The following is a 13,614-nucleotide window of genomic DNA, read 5'->3' as shown; positions in this document are numbered from 1 at the left end:
AAGTCCAGGGCTGCTGCCTTGCTGCAGGCCTTTGCCACCTTGCTCTGGATGGTGAATTCTAGCAGGCAATGATTGCTGTCGCCCAGGTGGTCAAGCACCTGCAGACCCCTCACCAGGTCATCGCCCATGGCCAGGACGAGGTCCAACAAGGCATCTCCCCTGGTGGGGCTGTGCACCTCCTGGGTTAGATGGAGGTCGTGTATCTCGGCTAGGAACCTACGTAAGCGGTCAGAGCTGGCTGGCTGCTCTTCCCAGCAGATGTCTGGAAAGTTCAGGTCACCCATGATGACCACGTCCTTTGACCTGACTACCTCCATGAGCTGACTTAAGAATTCCCGGTCTAGCTCTTCTCCTTGGTTGGGAGGTCTGTAGTAGACTCCCACCGTTAAGTCCCTTTCCCCTCGACTTCCTTGTGTTCTAACCCAGAGCACTTCAGTGTTCCCCTCCTCTAACCCCATGCTACTCGTTGAGATTGTGTATTTCTCCTTGACTTAAAGCGCCACGCCGCCACCTTTCCTCCCTGTTCTATCCCTCCTGTACAGCCTATAGCCCTTGATATTCACCGCCCAGTCATGTGTTGGGTCCCAGCATGTTTCGGTGAGCCTCACTATGTCTGGGTTGGTGTCTGCTAGCAGGAGGGTAAGTTTCTCCTGCTTGTTCCCCATACTATGAGCATTTGTGTAGAGGCATTTAAGATCTCCTGAAGATGCATGCACTGGCCCCCTAATCTCACTGCTACCCGGGTCCGTGTCTCTTACCTGGGTATTTCTTGTGCTCGTCGCCTGACTTGGATAAGCTGTTCTTGTGGGTGACACTTGGTTTAGTGGCCCAAGGCTTCCTCCGCCCTCATCTTCCCCTTCCCCCAACAAGCCTAGTTTAAAGCCCACTGGAGGAGATCAGCCAACCTAGAAGAGCTTACCTTTGGGGGAACGGGGAAGCCAGAGTTTTGTGGGTGGAGCAGGGCCGGAATTTCCCTATTTTGTATGATCAGTATGAGCAGGTATTTGTTTGATTGGCTACCACATCTTCAATGGAAGTAGGAAGCAGATTTCTGCCGTTCTTTGGACCTTTTGTCTCTCTTGAGCTTAATCACAACTGCTGTCATCAGAGACAGTGGTGGATCAGAATCTTTCCTAGTAGAATAATGAAGGCCCTATGGCTTTTGTGGTCTTTTGAGCAGAATGCCAAAAACACTTTTTGGTCAGAGCTTTTTGGTCAAATAAACCTCTTCTAATGATGTGCTTGCTCTTTAGAAAAAAAAATGTGGTAAGTGACCACGTTGTGGTCTATAGTTAAGTTAACTTCTGTCAGAACAATATGATGGAACCTGGGTTAAAAAATGATAATCAGATTTCCCTTAATATATCAAACACTCTATATACTACATCAGATGTTGATGTTTGGAGCACAGCCATTGACATTGTAGGAAAGTACTGTCGTGAGCAGAAATCGGCAATCAGCTTGGATTTTTGGAATAGTTTTTGGCTGAATTATAGTAACAGCATCTCAAGTTAATGAAATTAAAAGCAAGAATAGGAAGGGTAATCAAGCACTTTCCCTCATGTCCAAAATTCTCGACATGGGATAGCAGGAAATTCAAGGATGTTTAGCACATTGTGAAACTGTCATGTATGCGAGAATCTGGAAGCCATCAAATGAAGGCTTCATGTGAGACTTATGTAAAAGGTATATTGAGGTTAAGGTCTCACCATATGCTGCAAGGGTATTAAATAGTTTCTAACCTATATAAGCTATGAGTTTAAAAAGTAACTGGCCTTTTTAAAAAGGAAAATAAAATCATGCCTTTCTGGAATCTTTTTCAAACTTTTGTTTAAGGTGGTTGAACGAATTAGCTGTGCTTCAGATTTTTCAAGGTTTAGTGATTCTCAGCCAGGGTGCATTGAGATCTTTTCAATGGTGCCATGAAGTGACACATGATGTTAGCACTGCTAGGTGTATTAACTTGATTCATAAGATAAACCCAGGCATTTCAAATAGGAATCCATAAAATTAAAAACGTTCTGACATGTTATGGGTTTTCTGAGTTCTTTGCAATAGAAGAATTGCTTTATTATTTTTTCCATGCTACAGACCAATGAAAGCTAGGAGCTGGCATTTGCTAAGAGGTTCCTGGAGCCTGAAGTTAAGAACCACTTGTTTAACCAGGTTGGGTGCATCTACATGAGATGCTAGAAGCGCAGTCAACTAATTCTGCTGTGCATTAGTGCATCACAGCGAAAGCCATGCTAATGCACATAGAATTCATCTACTGTGCATTAGTGTCACTTAAAAAAACATGCTCCAGCACTACTGCGCAGTAGCACTGATTACAGTGCATTTAGGACCTGTTATTACAGGTACTAAACTTAACACACTGTAATTACAGCACATTAATACATGTGTAGATGTGCCCGTTCTGGTTAAAACATGCTGCTAATTTATTTTTAACCAGTTATAGTATATATTTCTGTTCTCAAGCATATATTGTTACCTATCACAGCTGAATACATTGCCTCAACATAAAATATCAAATAGTAGCACTTCAGAGGAAGCTGGGCTTAAAATTAAAGAGAAGAAAACCTAGGTTAGAATTTTCAAAAACCCTATAAACTATGGAGAGGGGTGCCCAGCTCTCACTGAGTCGGACACTCAACCTCTGTGAAAAGTCAGTTATGCACCTTTTGAAATTCCCATTCAAAAAGTTTTAAAAGTCCAGATCAAAAAGTAAGGTTGTATACTGGTGGCTGGAAGCTTGTTAAAATTAAGCATTGAAAGATCACTAGAAGAAACAAGTACCAAAAGGGTCCTTCATTGAGAATGCCCTGTCGCCCAGGCAAAAATAAAGGCAGGGGGTTCCAAATCATTTGTAGATAATTTTCCATGCCTTAAATTTCAATTAGAAGTTAATATTGTAGAATAATAAGGGTACACTGGTATTAGGTACTTAGAGGTCTTTGACCCCACTATGTTCTACACTAATGGAACTTTTCTGGTTACTTTATAAGGATAGGCTCTTTTTAGTAGGTAGACAGCAGCCACCAAGTTAGGTATCAGACTAGGAGAAGCAAATTTGTTTCTCTAACAAAATTTTACTTTTCATTTCTTCCCATCTTGCTTTGGTACCTAGTAAAAAGGCACAGGGTCTTGCCGAGACCTTTCAGGAGTTCTTAGAAATCTCTTGTAGTTCATCTTTTAAGCTGGAAGTGGCAAATTGCAACATGAGTCCAACAAGTAGCACAGGCAGCCTCTATGTGACACCAGCAGATAAGGAGGGAACAGGCAGCACATAGCAGGTACGACAGGAAGTAGAAGGCAACTCGGGAGATCAAGCAGGAAGCAGAGCAGGAGTTTGGGTAGAGGAAGGGGATCAGAATGGCACTTGTGGTGTGCAGGACTTGTTTGTGGCATGTCTGCCAAAAAAGGTTGATCTCCCACTGTATTAAGTATTAACCATATCGGTCTTGTGGAAATATGAGTTGTCTTCATGGTGAATATGAACACATATATTATCTGATTAGTGAACAATATTTTGACAAGACATTGTTTCTGATAATGCTTATTATTCCTGTGGCATTGATAATGAATATATCTGCGTACAGATGCATATAGTAAGTACTTTTAAAATCTATTTCTGACTAGTAGAAATGTCTTCTGTAAGAAATGTAGTTAGTTAACAACACACATCAGAACTGTTGAAACATGGCTTGAGTCTTTGGGTTACCTCACTCTATTTAAGATGTCTGGTGGTTACTATACATGGTTAGCTATTATAACACGTTGATACCTGTACAATTGTTGTCCTTAAAAGATCATATGCAATGATCATACCCTGGAAATGGAAATGCCTTTGGTGTTTCCCGCTTTGAACTTCGGGAATTCTGGAGTGATTTACATAATATTGTTCAGTAACTGTTAATGTTTTTTAAAAGCAGCTACTGCTTTTTCTGATATTATGAAAGCATTAATTTGATTAACATGTAGAATTTAATTGTTTTCAAGTTAACGTGTAGTAGTCACAGTTTGTTCAAGTTTATTTGGCACTTGATTGGCTCTGACTTCTGCGACAAACTTATTATAGTATGGTTTAATTTACCAATTAGTTTTGGGTTTTTTTAAATCACTAAATCCCTGAATATATATTTGTATTGGGCAACACTGAACCGTAAGTTTAAAAAAAACAAGAATAGATAAAAAATCAGATATTTATGCTTTTGGGAGGGTTTTTTGGATGTAATAAACTTTCAGAATGGTATCCTTCAACATAGAATATTTCAATATTGTTCCCTTTAGTTGAAACATAAAAGGCCAAACAGAACCGAAAAATAATTAAACCACATATTTTACTTTCAACATTTTTTTCCAGCCCATTTGCTTACGTGGATCCCTTGCATTGTAACATGGCATATTTGTACCTTGAACTACTCAAAGACTCCCTCAACGAGTATGCATATGCAGCAGAACTAGCTGGCTTGAACTATGACCTCCAAAATACCATCTATGGGATGTATGTAAGTACCCAAATCAAGGAAAATCTTGGAGCCTAAAATCTACTTCCACTCATCAACATTTTTATATTGATTTGTTGGAAGCATTTTTATTTAAAATATGGCTTTTTCCATTGTGGGTCTAAGGTTTTGTTCTCCTTTTTTTTTAAACTTAACTGCTAACCATGTATTTTCTTATGATTTGAATTTTAAGTTGAATCTTGTCCAATATTTTCATTCACATTAAATAAATTTACTCCTCTTTCTTTTTATATCACTTCAATGAATTAGTTAGCTTTAAGATTCCTTCTTTCTTCTAAGAAGGATGATTGGCCCTAATTTGAGTTTAGGTTTCCATTTTTTTGTCAGATGCCTACTGAAAGACTTTCTGACCAAGAAAAATTAATATCGCTGTTTAATTAATGATTCATCTCAACTTTCCTTTCCAAGAAATACTGATCATGAGGCTGCATATACATACTCTTCAGTCATGTTTCTTCATCCATTACATTGTCACTGCTTGAGGTATCAAAGCATTTCTTTTGTTTTTCTTTTTGTTAGTCGCTACATTTATGCTGATCCTCTCCATTGCAACATGACATACCTGTTTATCAGGTTATTGAAGGATGATTTAAAAGAGTATACATATGCAGCACGCCTCTCAGGTTTGATCTATGGCATTGCATCAGGAATGAATGCAATACTTGTAAGTAAGAAAAAACTCAGGAAGAAATGAGACGGCTTAAGAGTTGAGTTGAGCTTGGGGAAACATTAGACTTCTGCATTTCTAAATAAATTAGTTTTGTGGGATTTTTCTCCTTCTGCATCTGTCTCACAACTAAAAAAAATCCCAAACCTAGTGTTCTAACCATTAGCAATGGCTGGTTTACAATTGTATGCTTTGTGAAAGTGTGTGCAGTGCATCTGTTTGCATTCTAATTCATTTATTTACCTGCTTGCACAGTAACCTGGAAGCATTATGGCCTGTTCGATGTATACAACCCAAAATGCTTTCTTTTTCCTTTTTCTTTTATTTAGTAAGTGTTAACTCCCTTGATTGTATAGTACATATATTTCTGCAGCAGTTACCCTTTGAAATTGATTTTGCACGTGTGTATCAGACTAATAGCTTTCTGTGAATTTTTATTTGGAGTTGATTTTTTTTTTTTGTTCAACTGTTTTAAAATTCAAAATTATGATGATTGCTATTTAAAAATATTTCCTTTTGATAATTTCTTTTTTACTTTAATGCAAGTTATAATCAAACCTATAGTGCAGTTCTATTGAAAACTTCCCATTAACTATCTTTTTGTAATAAGCAGGCATTCAACTCTCATATAGAACATAATACTTTCAAGAACAGTTTGTTGAAGTGTGTTGTATATTGCCTTCAAATTTTTTTTGAACAAAAAGGCTGCTGACATATTTGATCCTGTGACTTTATCTTTTCTAATTTTGTCCCACTTAAATCTTGTTTTGTGGTAGGTTCTACTCTGATAGGGAAAAAATATACACTGTTTTTCAGTCTCAAAACTTGCTGAAATTTTAATTTCAATGTTCATAATTTCCTTCTAAAAAGCAAACTTTGCTTATTTGCTCTTAGGTTTTTTAAGTTGTTTTTATAAGCAGGTTTTGTTCATATCTTGGAAATTTATTTTCTTAAAATTTAAGTGAACATTACAGTTTCATGCTGTAAATTAAATTTACTCTGAATTGATATTTATACCTTTCTCTCTCTCTAAAGATACTCTTACAGAATATGTTGACATGTGTAATAGGTACTCTGCAATCTTGTAGGATCAACGGTGTACTTAACCCAGTATTTATTCACCACATAGTCTTATAGCATGTTTGTAATACTACAATGCTCAGGACTTTTTTATGATCAACACAAGTGTACTATATAATGACTTTATATGTGCCTTCATTAAAAACAAAGTAAATGTATGTTTCTTCAAGATCATATGGTTGATTATTCAGTGTTTCAGTGATCATGAAAGGAAAAATGTTTATGTAGCAGAAATCTGCTTTCTGGACTTTGTTTTCATAACTACTAAATTTTATTTTTTTCTTGGAAAGATTGTGTTTCTCCCTGGTAATTAATGTTCCACATTCTCAGTTTTTACTGATTCTTTTTTTTAAGTCATTTCGTTTTTGCTGATTTACACCCATTTTTCAGTTCAAATCCCTGTTAACCGGCATGAGTGGGGAATGACCCACTCCTCACTCATGCCAGTTAGCCAGGGATTTGAACTGAAAAACAGAAGGTGGTGGCAAGCTAAAAATGCCGCTGTGCTGGTTACCTGAGGCACAGGTTTCCAGCTGCATGCAAAGAGGGGGGCATTGGTGGTGGCCTCATGCAGAACAGGGGGTGAGCGGGTGGCAGTGGCCATGTGGGGGCTGGAAGAGGGTGGCTGGAACCACTGCCTGGGGGCGCAGGGATCCCATCTCAGACCCCACTCAGCCCTGCCCTGCCCAGCCTTAGTGCAACCACTGAAAACAGCCCTGGCCCTGAGTGTGCAGCAGCAGCCCACCGTTGCCCCGTTCACAGATCTGGTGGGGGGTACATGCCCCCTATGCCTCTCCCGAGGGTGCACACAGCTGCAAGAGCTGTGCCCCTCCCTGCGCCTCATGGATGAGTTGCCGGCTATGTCCTGCTCCCTGCCCTGCTCTGATGGGGTAGCGTTGCCCCTGCCCCACTCCTCTCCTCGACCCAGGGTCTTTAGTCTGCCCCCCCAACACTTTCCCCACCCCACCCGCAGACTTACTGACCAGACACTGCTCTCCAAGGTGCTGGGCTGCATGTCAGCAATCAGATCAGTATCAGCTGATATGGCTGGTCAATAATTGGCTATCGGTATTGTCCCAAAAAATCTTTATCAGTGTACCCCTACTTGTTTCTCACCACATGTACCTTTCATACCATGAAACAATTGTTTAGTTATTCTTTGTACTTTCTAGATGCTGCTTTTTAATTTAAGTAACTAATAGCCATACATTACCTTGAGTGTCCTTATCCAGACTTTGTATTAAGGTATCCATATCTTATTAAATTTGAGACTAATTCTATGGGATTTACCCTACTTACTTCTAGCATTGTAGGTGTCTGTAGTGACTCTACTGTCATGATATTTGTTTAGTGTTACTCCAGTAAAATATATCTATTTCTGAAACATTCTCTTTAGAATGAAAAAATATAGTGAGTTCTTCAAACACACTTTGAGTGGAGCCTGTATACAAACAGTACAAACAGAAAAAGTGCATACAGGCTCCACTTAACATCTATTTAGTAAAGCCACAGTGAATTTTATATTTATCCTTTGTCTCTAATACTATTAGTATAACTATACATGTATATTGTCTTCAATGATACGCATCTTTTGATTAATAAAATTGATTATGTTAGAATAAATCAGATTTTTTTTCTGATTCCATTGAACCCATTAATTTTGTCTTTATGTTTAATTTTGTTTAGAAACTGCTCTTTTACCTGTAAAGTTTTAAAGCACCTTATACACTGTTTCCATAGCTTTCTGTAAAAGGCTATAATGACAAGCAGCATATCTTGTTGAAGAAGATTATTGAGAAAATGGCTACCTTTGAGATTGATGAGAAAAGATTTGAAATCATCAAAGAAGCGGTAAGCTGTATGGGAAATGTAACTCTTTAAAACTGAGTAAATGGATTAGGAGTGAAATATCAACATGATTGTGGTTGAGGGCAAAATCTGTCAAAGGATGGGATGAAATCCTGGTGCATTGGGCCCATGGAAGTTTGTGGGAGCTTTGTCCTTGACTTCCCTGTGGCCAAGAATTCACCTCAAGCATTTTAAAGGGCATTATACAATCTAAAAGAACTGACCCTACAATCTTAATTCAAGTAAAATACAGTGGGAATCTTATCGTTTAACCAGGATTTCAACTTGAATTTATAAAGGAGTAGAACAGTGGTTCTCAGAATTCCATTTTATGCTTACATATTACAGCAGGAGTGGCCAGTATGCAGCATATGTGCCACAAGTGTCATGGGCAGCTACTGTGTGTATCACATAAGTCCTGGCACTTGGTAAAGGGAGGTGTTAGAAAGAGGCAGGTGGCTTGGAGCCTCTGGCTGTTTGGAGCAGAGAGGGGGAACGACACTCCTGTAAGACGAGGTATCGGATATCACCACCAGGAGCCAGGCTAACTCTTCCCCTGTTCTGAAGCCACAGCTGAATTAAGGTTTTGGATCTATGTTCATCATAGAAGCCTGCAGCAGTTGTTGTGCCAGGGAAGGGTAAACACAGCTCTTGGTCGTGACATCTCTCCTGTAGCAGTGTCCTGCCCCTGCTCTACTCCAAGTGGTTGTAGGCTATTAGCTCCTCTGCCTCCATTCTGGCTCTCCCATGATGCAAACTCTATCAGGTATGTCTGGGGCTGGAGGGTCAGCATGGTACTTAGCGGGGGTTGGTGCTTAATTTGTGAGCACCCGCCAAAAAGGGGTTGGCTACCACTGTTACACAGAAGGTCAGCGCTCCAATCTGATATGTCCATAATGGAAAAGCATGTCAGAGGGGATCTGCAGTCCCATGTGCTATAGACTACCTTGGGCTTGTAATTCTCAGATTAAGAACCTACAGCAGAGGGTATTCAGTCTGTAAGGTGTAGTCAGACTTCTGAAAGTGAGAACTGCATGAATATCGGTGACCTGTTACCCATATTCGCAGCATATGTTTTACCAAATATTTGTTAGATTTTTAAGATAGTTATGAGTTCTTAGTTAGTTCTAGTAGTCCAATTTCACAATGTAATTATTTGGACTGAACTTATTTAATTAAGAAAAAAGCATTATCATATAGCAGAAGACTTTAAATATTAATTTCAAATTTACCTATTGGAACATAAGGAAGATTTAGCATAAGAACGCTATGCTGAAGATCCTTATGAAACTAAGAATTGGCACAAAATATTTGGCCTCTGACTAGACTAACTGATTAAAATATTGATTTAGGAGCTATCCGCTATAATAAACTAATAGCAATTGAATTCTGGATACAATTTTTGTGTTGTTCAAATGAATGATCATAGTTTAGTTGTTATAATCACAGTTCAGCACCATTATTAAACTGGTTGAAAAGGCACAAATATAGAATAGCAGTTAACATTGCTGGCTTCTAGAACAGTTTTTTAAATTGGGTGATAATTAAATTCATTGGTAACATTATACTGAGAAGCTGAATTTTGTAATTATTTAATGGTTCTTTTAATCTTGTAGTATATGCGATCGCTTAACAACTTTCGAGCTGAACAGCCTCACCAGCATGCTATGTATTACCTCCGACTGTTGATGACAGAAGTTGCTTGGACCAAAGATGAATTAAAAGAAGCTCTAGATGGTAAATGTTTACCAGTTTTTAGTTTTTTCTTTTACCTAACTCATTTTTATTGTTTCACTAGTGTTCAGTATTTCTGTTTTTAGGTGGGGATTTGGTCTGTTGTCCAAAAATAATTAAAATTACTGTATTATTTTCTGTAATTATGTATTACAGAAATAATTACTGTATTTACTTAAATCTAAGATGAGGGCTTTTTTTCCCCTCCAGTCAGCAAGGAGGAAAAAATCTCTCGTCTCAGATTTGCGTACAAAGTGGAGGTGGGGGCAGGCAGCTGATGTGTCTCTGACTGTTCCTGAAGCTAGGTCAGGGCTAGAGGCAGAACCACAGCAGCCTCCTGTCCCCATTCCCCCCCACTCACTTTTTGCAGCTTCTGCCATCACCCCCTTACACACACACACTCAATCTCTCTCTCTCTCTCTCTCTCTCTCTCTCTCTCTCTCTCTCTCTCTCTCTCTCTCTCTTCCCCCCCCTTATTCTCAAATGCATTTTGGCTCCAACTCAGGCTGGATTCCCTCCTAGGCACAGAGTACAAGGAAGCTCTGTCCTCACCTCTGCCTGTTGGTAGCACCAGTGCTACTGTGTGGCCTGGCAGAGGCCATGCTTCCACGTGTTGTGCTCTATGACCCAGGAGGAAATAGAGCCTGAGCAGCATCTGACAGCAATGGTGGGGAGGGAGAGGGACAGAGATTGTGTGGAGGGGGCTGTATATAGCAGGGGGCAGGAAGCCTGCAGGTAGAAGAAGTGGTCACACGGGGCAGGTAGCCTGACCCCCCCTCAGCCACTAGACCTCCCCACCACCACCAACACTAATTAGATTACATACCTTGAAAATTGTAGCACATTTATAAATATTTTCCATATATATAATCTATATTGCAGGGGCATCTTAAATTCAAGGTTGATTAAATGCAAGGGCATATGATATTTAATCCTAGTTTATCTGTATTAATGAAGTTGTAATCTGGTTCCCAGTTCAAAATACATATTTTGAATTGTGTTAAGGCAGCTATTTCATAGCATCGTTAATTTTTCTCCCTCAAAATTTAAGTTATTAAAGAACAGAGAGAAAAATCATTTAGGGAATTTTAGTTTCCTTTTGTTTTTTAATAACCAGTCACTCATACATATTTAAGGGAGAAGGGACTCCCAAGTTTGAATGTAATTAGACCTTAATGAAGGTCACCCACTATGTTTAGTGAGAAGCAGTATTTAAAATATAAGTAACTACAAAATCATCTGAGCATTCATTTATAATTTTAGCACAACCTAAAAGCTTTCCCTCGCAATTTCTGGTCTGACGTGACAACATGCTGCATTAGAACAATATGCAGAAAGAAGATAATATCTGTCTCCTTGAAACAACCCCAGCAAATCTTCCAAAAGATGTTATTTAAGGGCACTTAGGTTGCATTTCTCATTCAGGTTTTGATTTTGTTGAGGCTAGTCAGATGAGTAAAGAGAACAGGATTTGACCTCATAAATATGTCATTCTGTAGCTGCTGTCCTTTTTTTTGTAATACTCAATTTCTGTTTAAACCTTGCTTTATAAAACCCTGTCTTCAGCAGATGACCAGTATCAGCAAAGATGTGTACTTGACACTCCCTCAGAGATGCATGTATTAGATGGTTAATGTGCCTATCTTGCACACAGGCAGCTGGGAATGTCTTAATAGTTATTGGGCACTGAAAACTCTTAGCTATCATAAACACTCTTTTATAACAAAAAAATCAAAAACATTTTTAAATGTCTTTTATTCTGGCTAGGAGAATGATTTGACATTATTTGGCACTTTAAATATTACTTTTGCTATTCCCTTTCTTAATTATTTAATTTGTGGTCATTTCAGATATGTGATCTGGCTGTAAATTCTTTGAAGCTGGTATGGTTGGCAATACCACATGCACTTTTTTTATAGCGCTCAACACAATGAGATCCTAAATCAGACTAAAGTCCCTGTTCACTACTAGCGTCTTGTAGGACAGAATAAATATATCAACAAAAAAGAAATGGCTCTTAAAAGACAACATATTTAGGATGGGCAGAGACTGACAGTCTTCAGTTCTGAAACTGCTTCATGAAGGTGGACTCCTTTTATACTTCTAGGATGTTTCATACAGATGCCTGGAATGATTACCTACAGAGTTACTCTCAGATGGTCAGAAATATTTTGTTCTGTAGTCTGCATAGCATAATTGCCTGTTCCAGTGAACCCTGTCCTACTCCCATTGAAGTCAATTGGATTTCAGAGTAGGATCAACTGTAAAAAGGATATTCCAGTGGTTCTTAATCTCATTAGATTCAAGGAACCCCTCAGAAAATGCCAGCTTATTGCTCTCTCTCATTTCTTTGACTGCAGAAAAATAATAGAACAATTCTTCTGTTGCAAAGAACTTGGAAAGACTACGATGTGTCAGAATTTTTTTTATATGATGAATAGAGATCTCTGTAAATCACACCAGAAGTGCCCCCTGCAGCAGCTCCCTTAATGGTTTTATTTTTCCAGGAGAACCATGATTCTACCAGTTGAAATGTAACTCCTATACATGGCCTATCTGAAATTATTAGTTTGGAGACTGGTTACTAGTATTATTCCCCATCCTGCTTGGTATTTTCATTAGTGGCCCTTTGAGTAAAAAGCAGATGGGTGCTTATGAAATTCATGAATAATAGAAAATTAGAAATTATTGCTAACACTGAGGAGGACCAGGCAATTATATATGAAGACCTAAACAACCTTGTGGATTGGGGTAAGAGAAACAATAATATTTTAATAGTACAAACTGCAAAATCATGCATTTTACAATTAATACCAAGAACACTTGCTATAAGCTAAAGACTTGTAGACTGGAAACAATGTAGGAAAAGAAAGGGACCAGGGCAGGTTGCTAGTTTTGTACAATGACAGTGAGTTGTAGCTGTGAAAAAGGTATATAGTAATTTTAGACCACATATAAAGGGTATTTTTAGTAGAAACTGAGTAGTATTTGTACCACTTTGCCAGGCATTACTAAGACCTGTTTTAGAATATTGTATATAGTTTTAGTCACCTGTGTTCAAAACTGGGTTTATGTATAAAAGTTACGGAGAAGAGTATCTGAGATGGTTAGAGGAATGGAGAATCTGCCGTGTAATGACATTAAAAGGGCTTGGTTTGTTTAGCTTTAGTGAAATAAAGCTTGAGAAGAGATCTAATTACCATGGGCCCTGATTATCTCAGTTTAAAAACTGCAAATTCTCCGATTAAACCTCCAAAATCCGCATTTTTCTGTGATTTTAAAATGAAACTCCACTTATATATATTTGTGCTTTCACTGCTGTTGGATGGACAGGGGTACCTCACCTCCCGGGTCATGAAGGTGGCTCCTGCCTAGAGCTGGTCCAGCCCAGCTGCATCCCAGCACCCTGCAGTGGGCACAGAAGTGTGGGGGGGGCCACGTGTCCCCCTGCCCTGTCACCTGTGCCCCCCCCCATCCAATGCATGGCCTGGGCCCTTTCCCCTCCTCCCCCCCATCCCTAGATTTACCTGGAGTGAGCTGCTCCACTGCTGCCTGGCTTCCAAGTGCATGGCACCCCCTTCCTGATCACCCTCCTCCCACTCCCCACAGCCACAAGCTGTCCCTTGCAGACTGAAACTCTGCCTGCACTCATCATGGTGCCCTGTAACCAGTGGGGTCCCTCAAGGCTCTGTCCTGGGACCCATACTGTTCAACATCTTCATTAATGATGTGGACATTGGAGTTAGGAGTGGACTGGCC

The 13,614-nt window shown here is 39.3% G+C and overlaps 1 protein-coding gene across 1 annotated transcript in view; it reads left to right on the top strand.

Moving 5' to 3' along the window:
• The window catches only part of IDE (insulin degrading enzyme), a 115,311-nt gene that overhangs the window by 70,746 nt on the left and 30,951 nt on the right, over window positions 1-13,614 (top strand). The window contains exons 13-15 of the mRNA XM_019555515.1: window positions 5,046-5,190; window positions 8,014-8,124; window positions 9,738-9,858. Coding sequence (XP_019411060.1) covers window positions 5,046-5,190; window positions 8,014-8,124; window positions 9,738-9,858 — 377 coding nt within the window. The remainder of the gene's footprint in view (window positions 1-5,045; window positions 5,191-8,013; window positions 8,125-9,737; window positions 9,859-13,614) is intronic.

The sequence above is a fragment of the Crocodylus porosus genome, unplaced genomic scaffold (assembly GCF_001723895.1).
Source record: "Crocodylus porosus isolate Cpor-Errol unplaced genomic scaffold, CroPor_comp1, whole genome shotgun sequence".
Classification (NCBI taxonomy): Eukaryota; Metazoa; Chordata; order Crocodylia; family Crocodylidae; genus Crocodylus; species Crocodylus porosus.
Note: the sequence above shows the minus strand (reverse complement) of the source record. Positions and strands in the feature narration are given on the sequence as shown.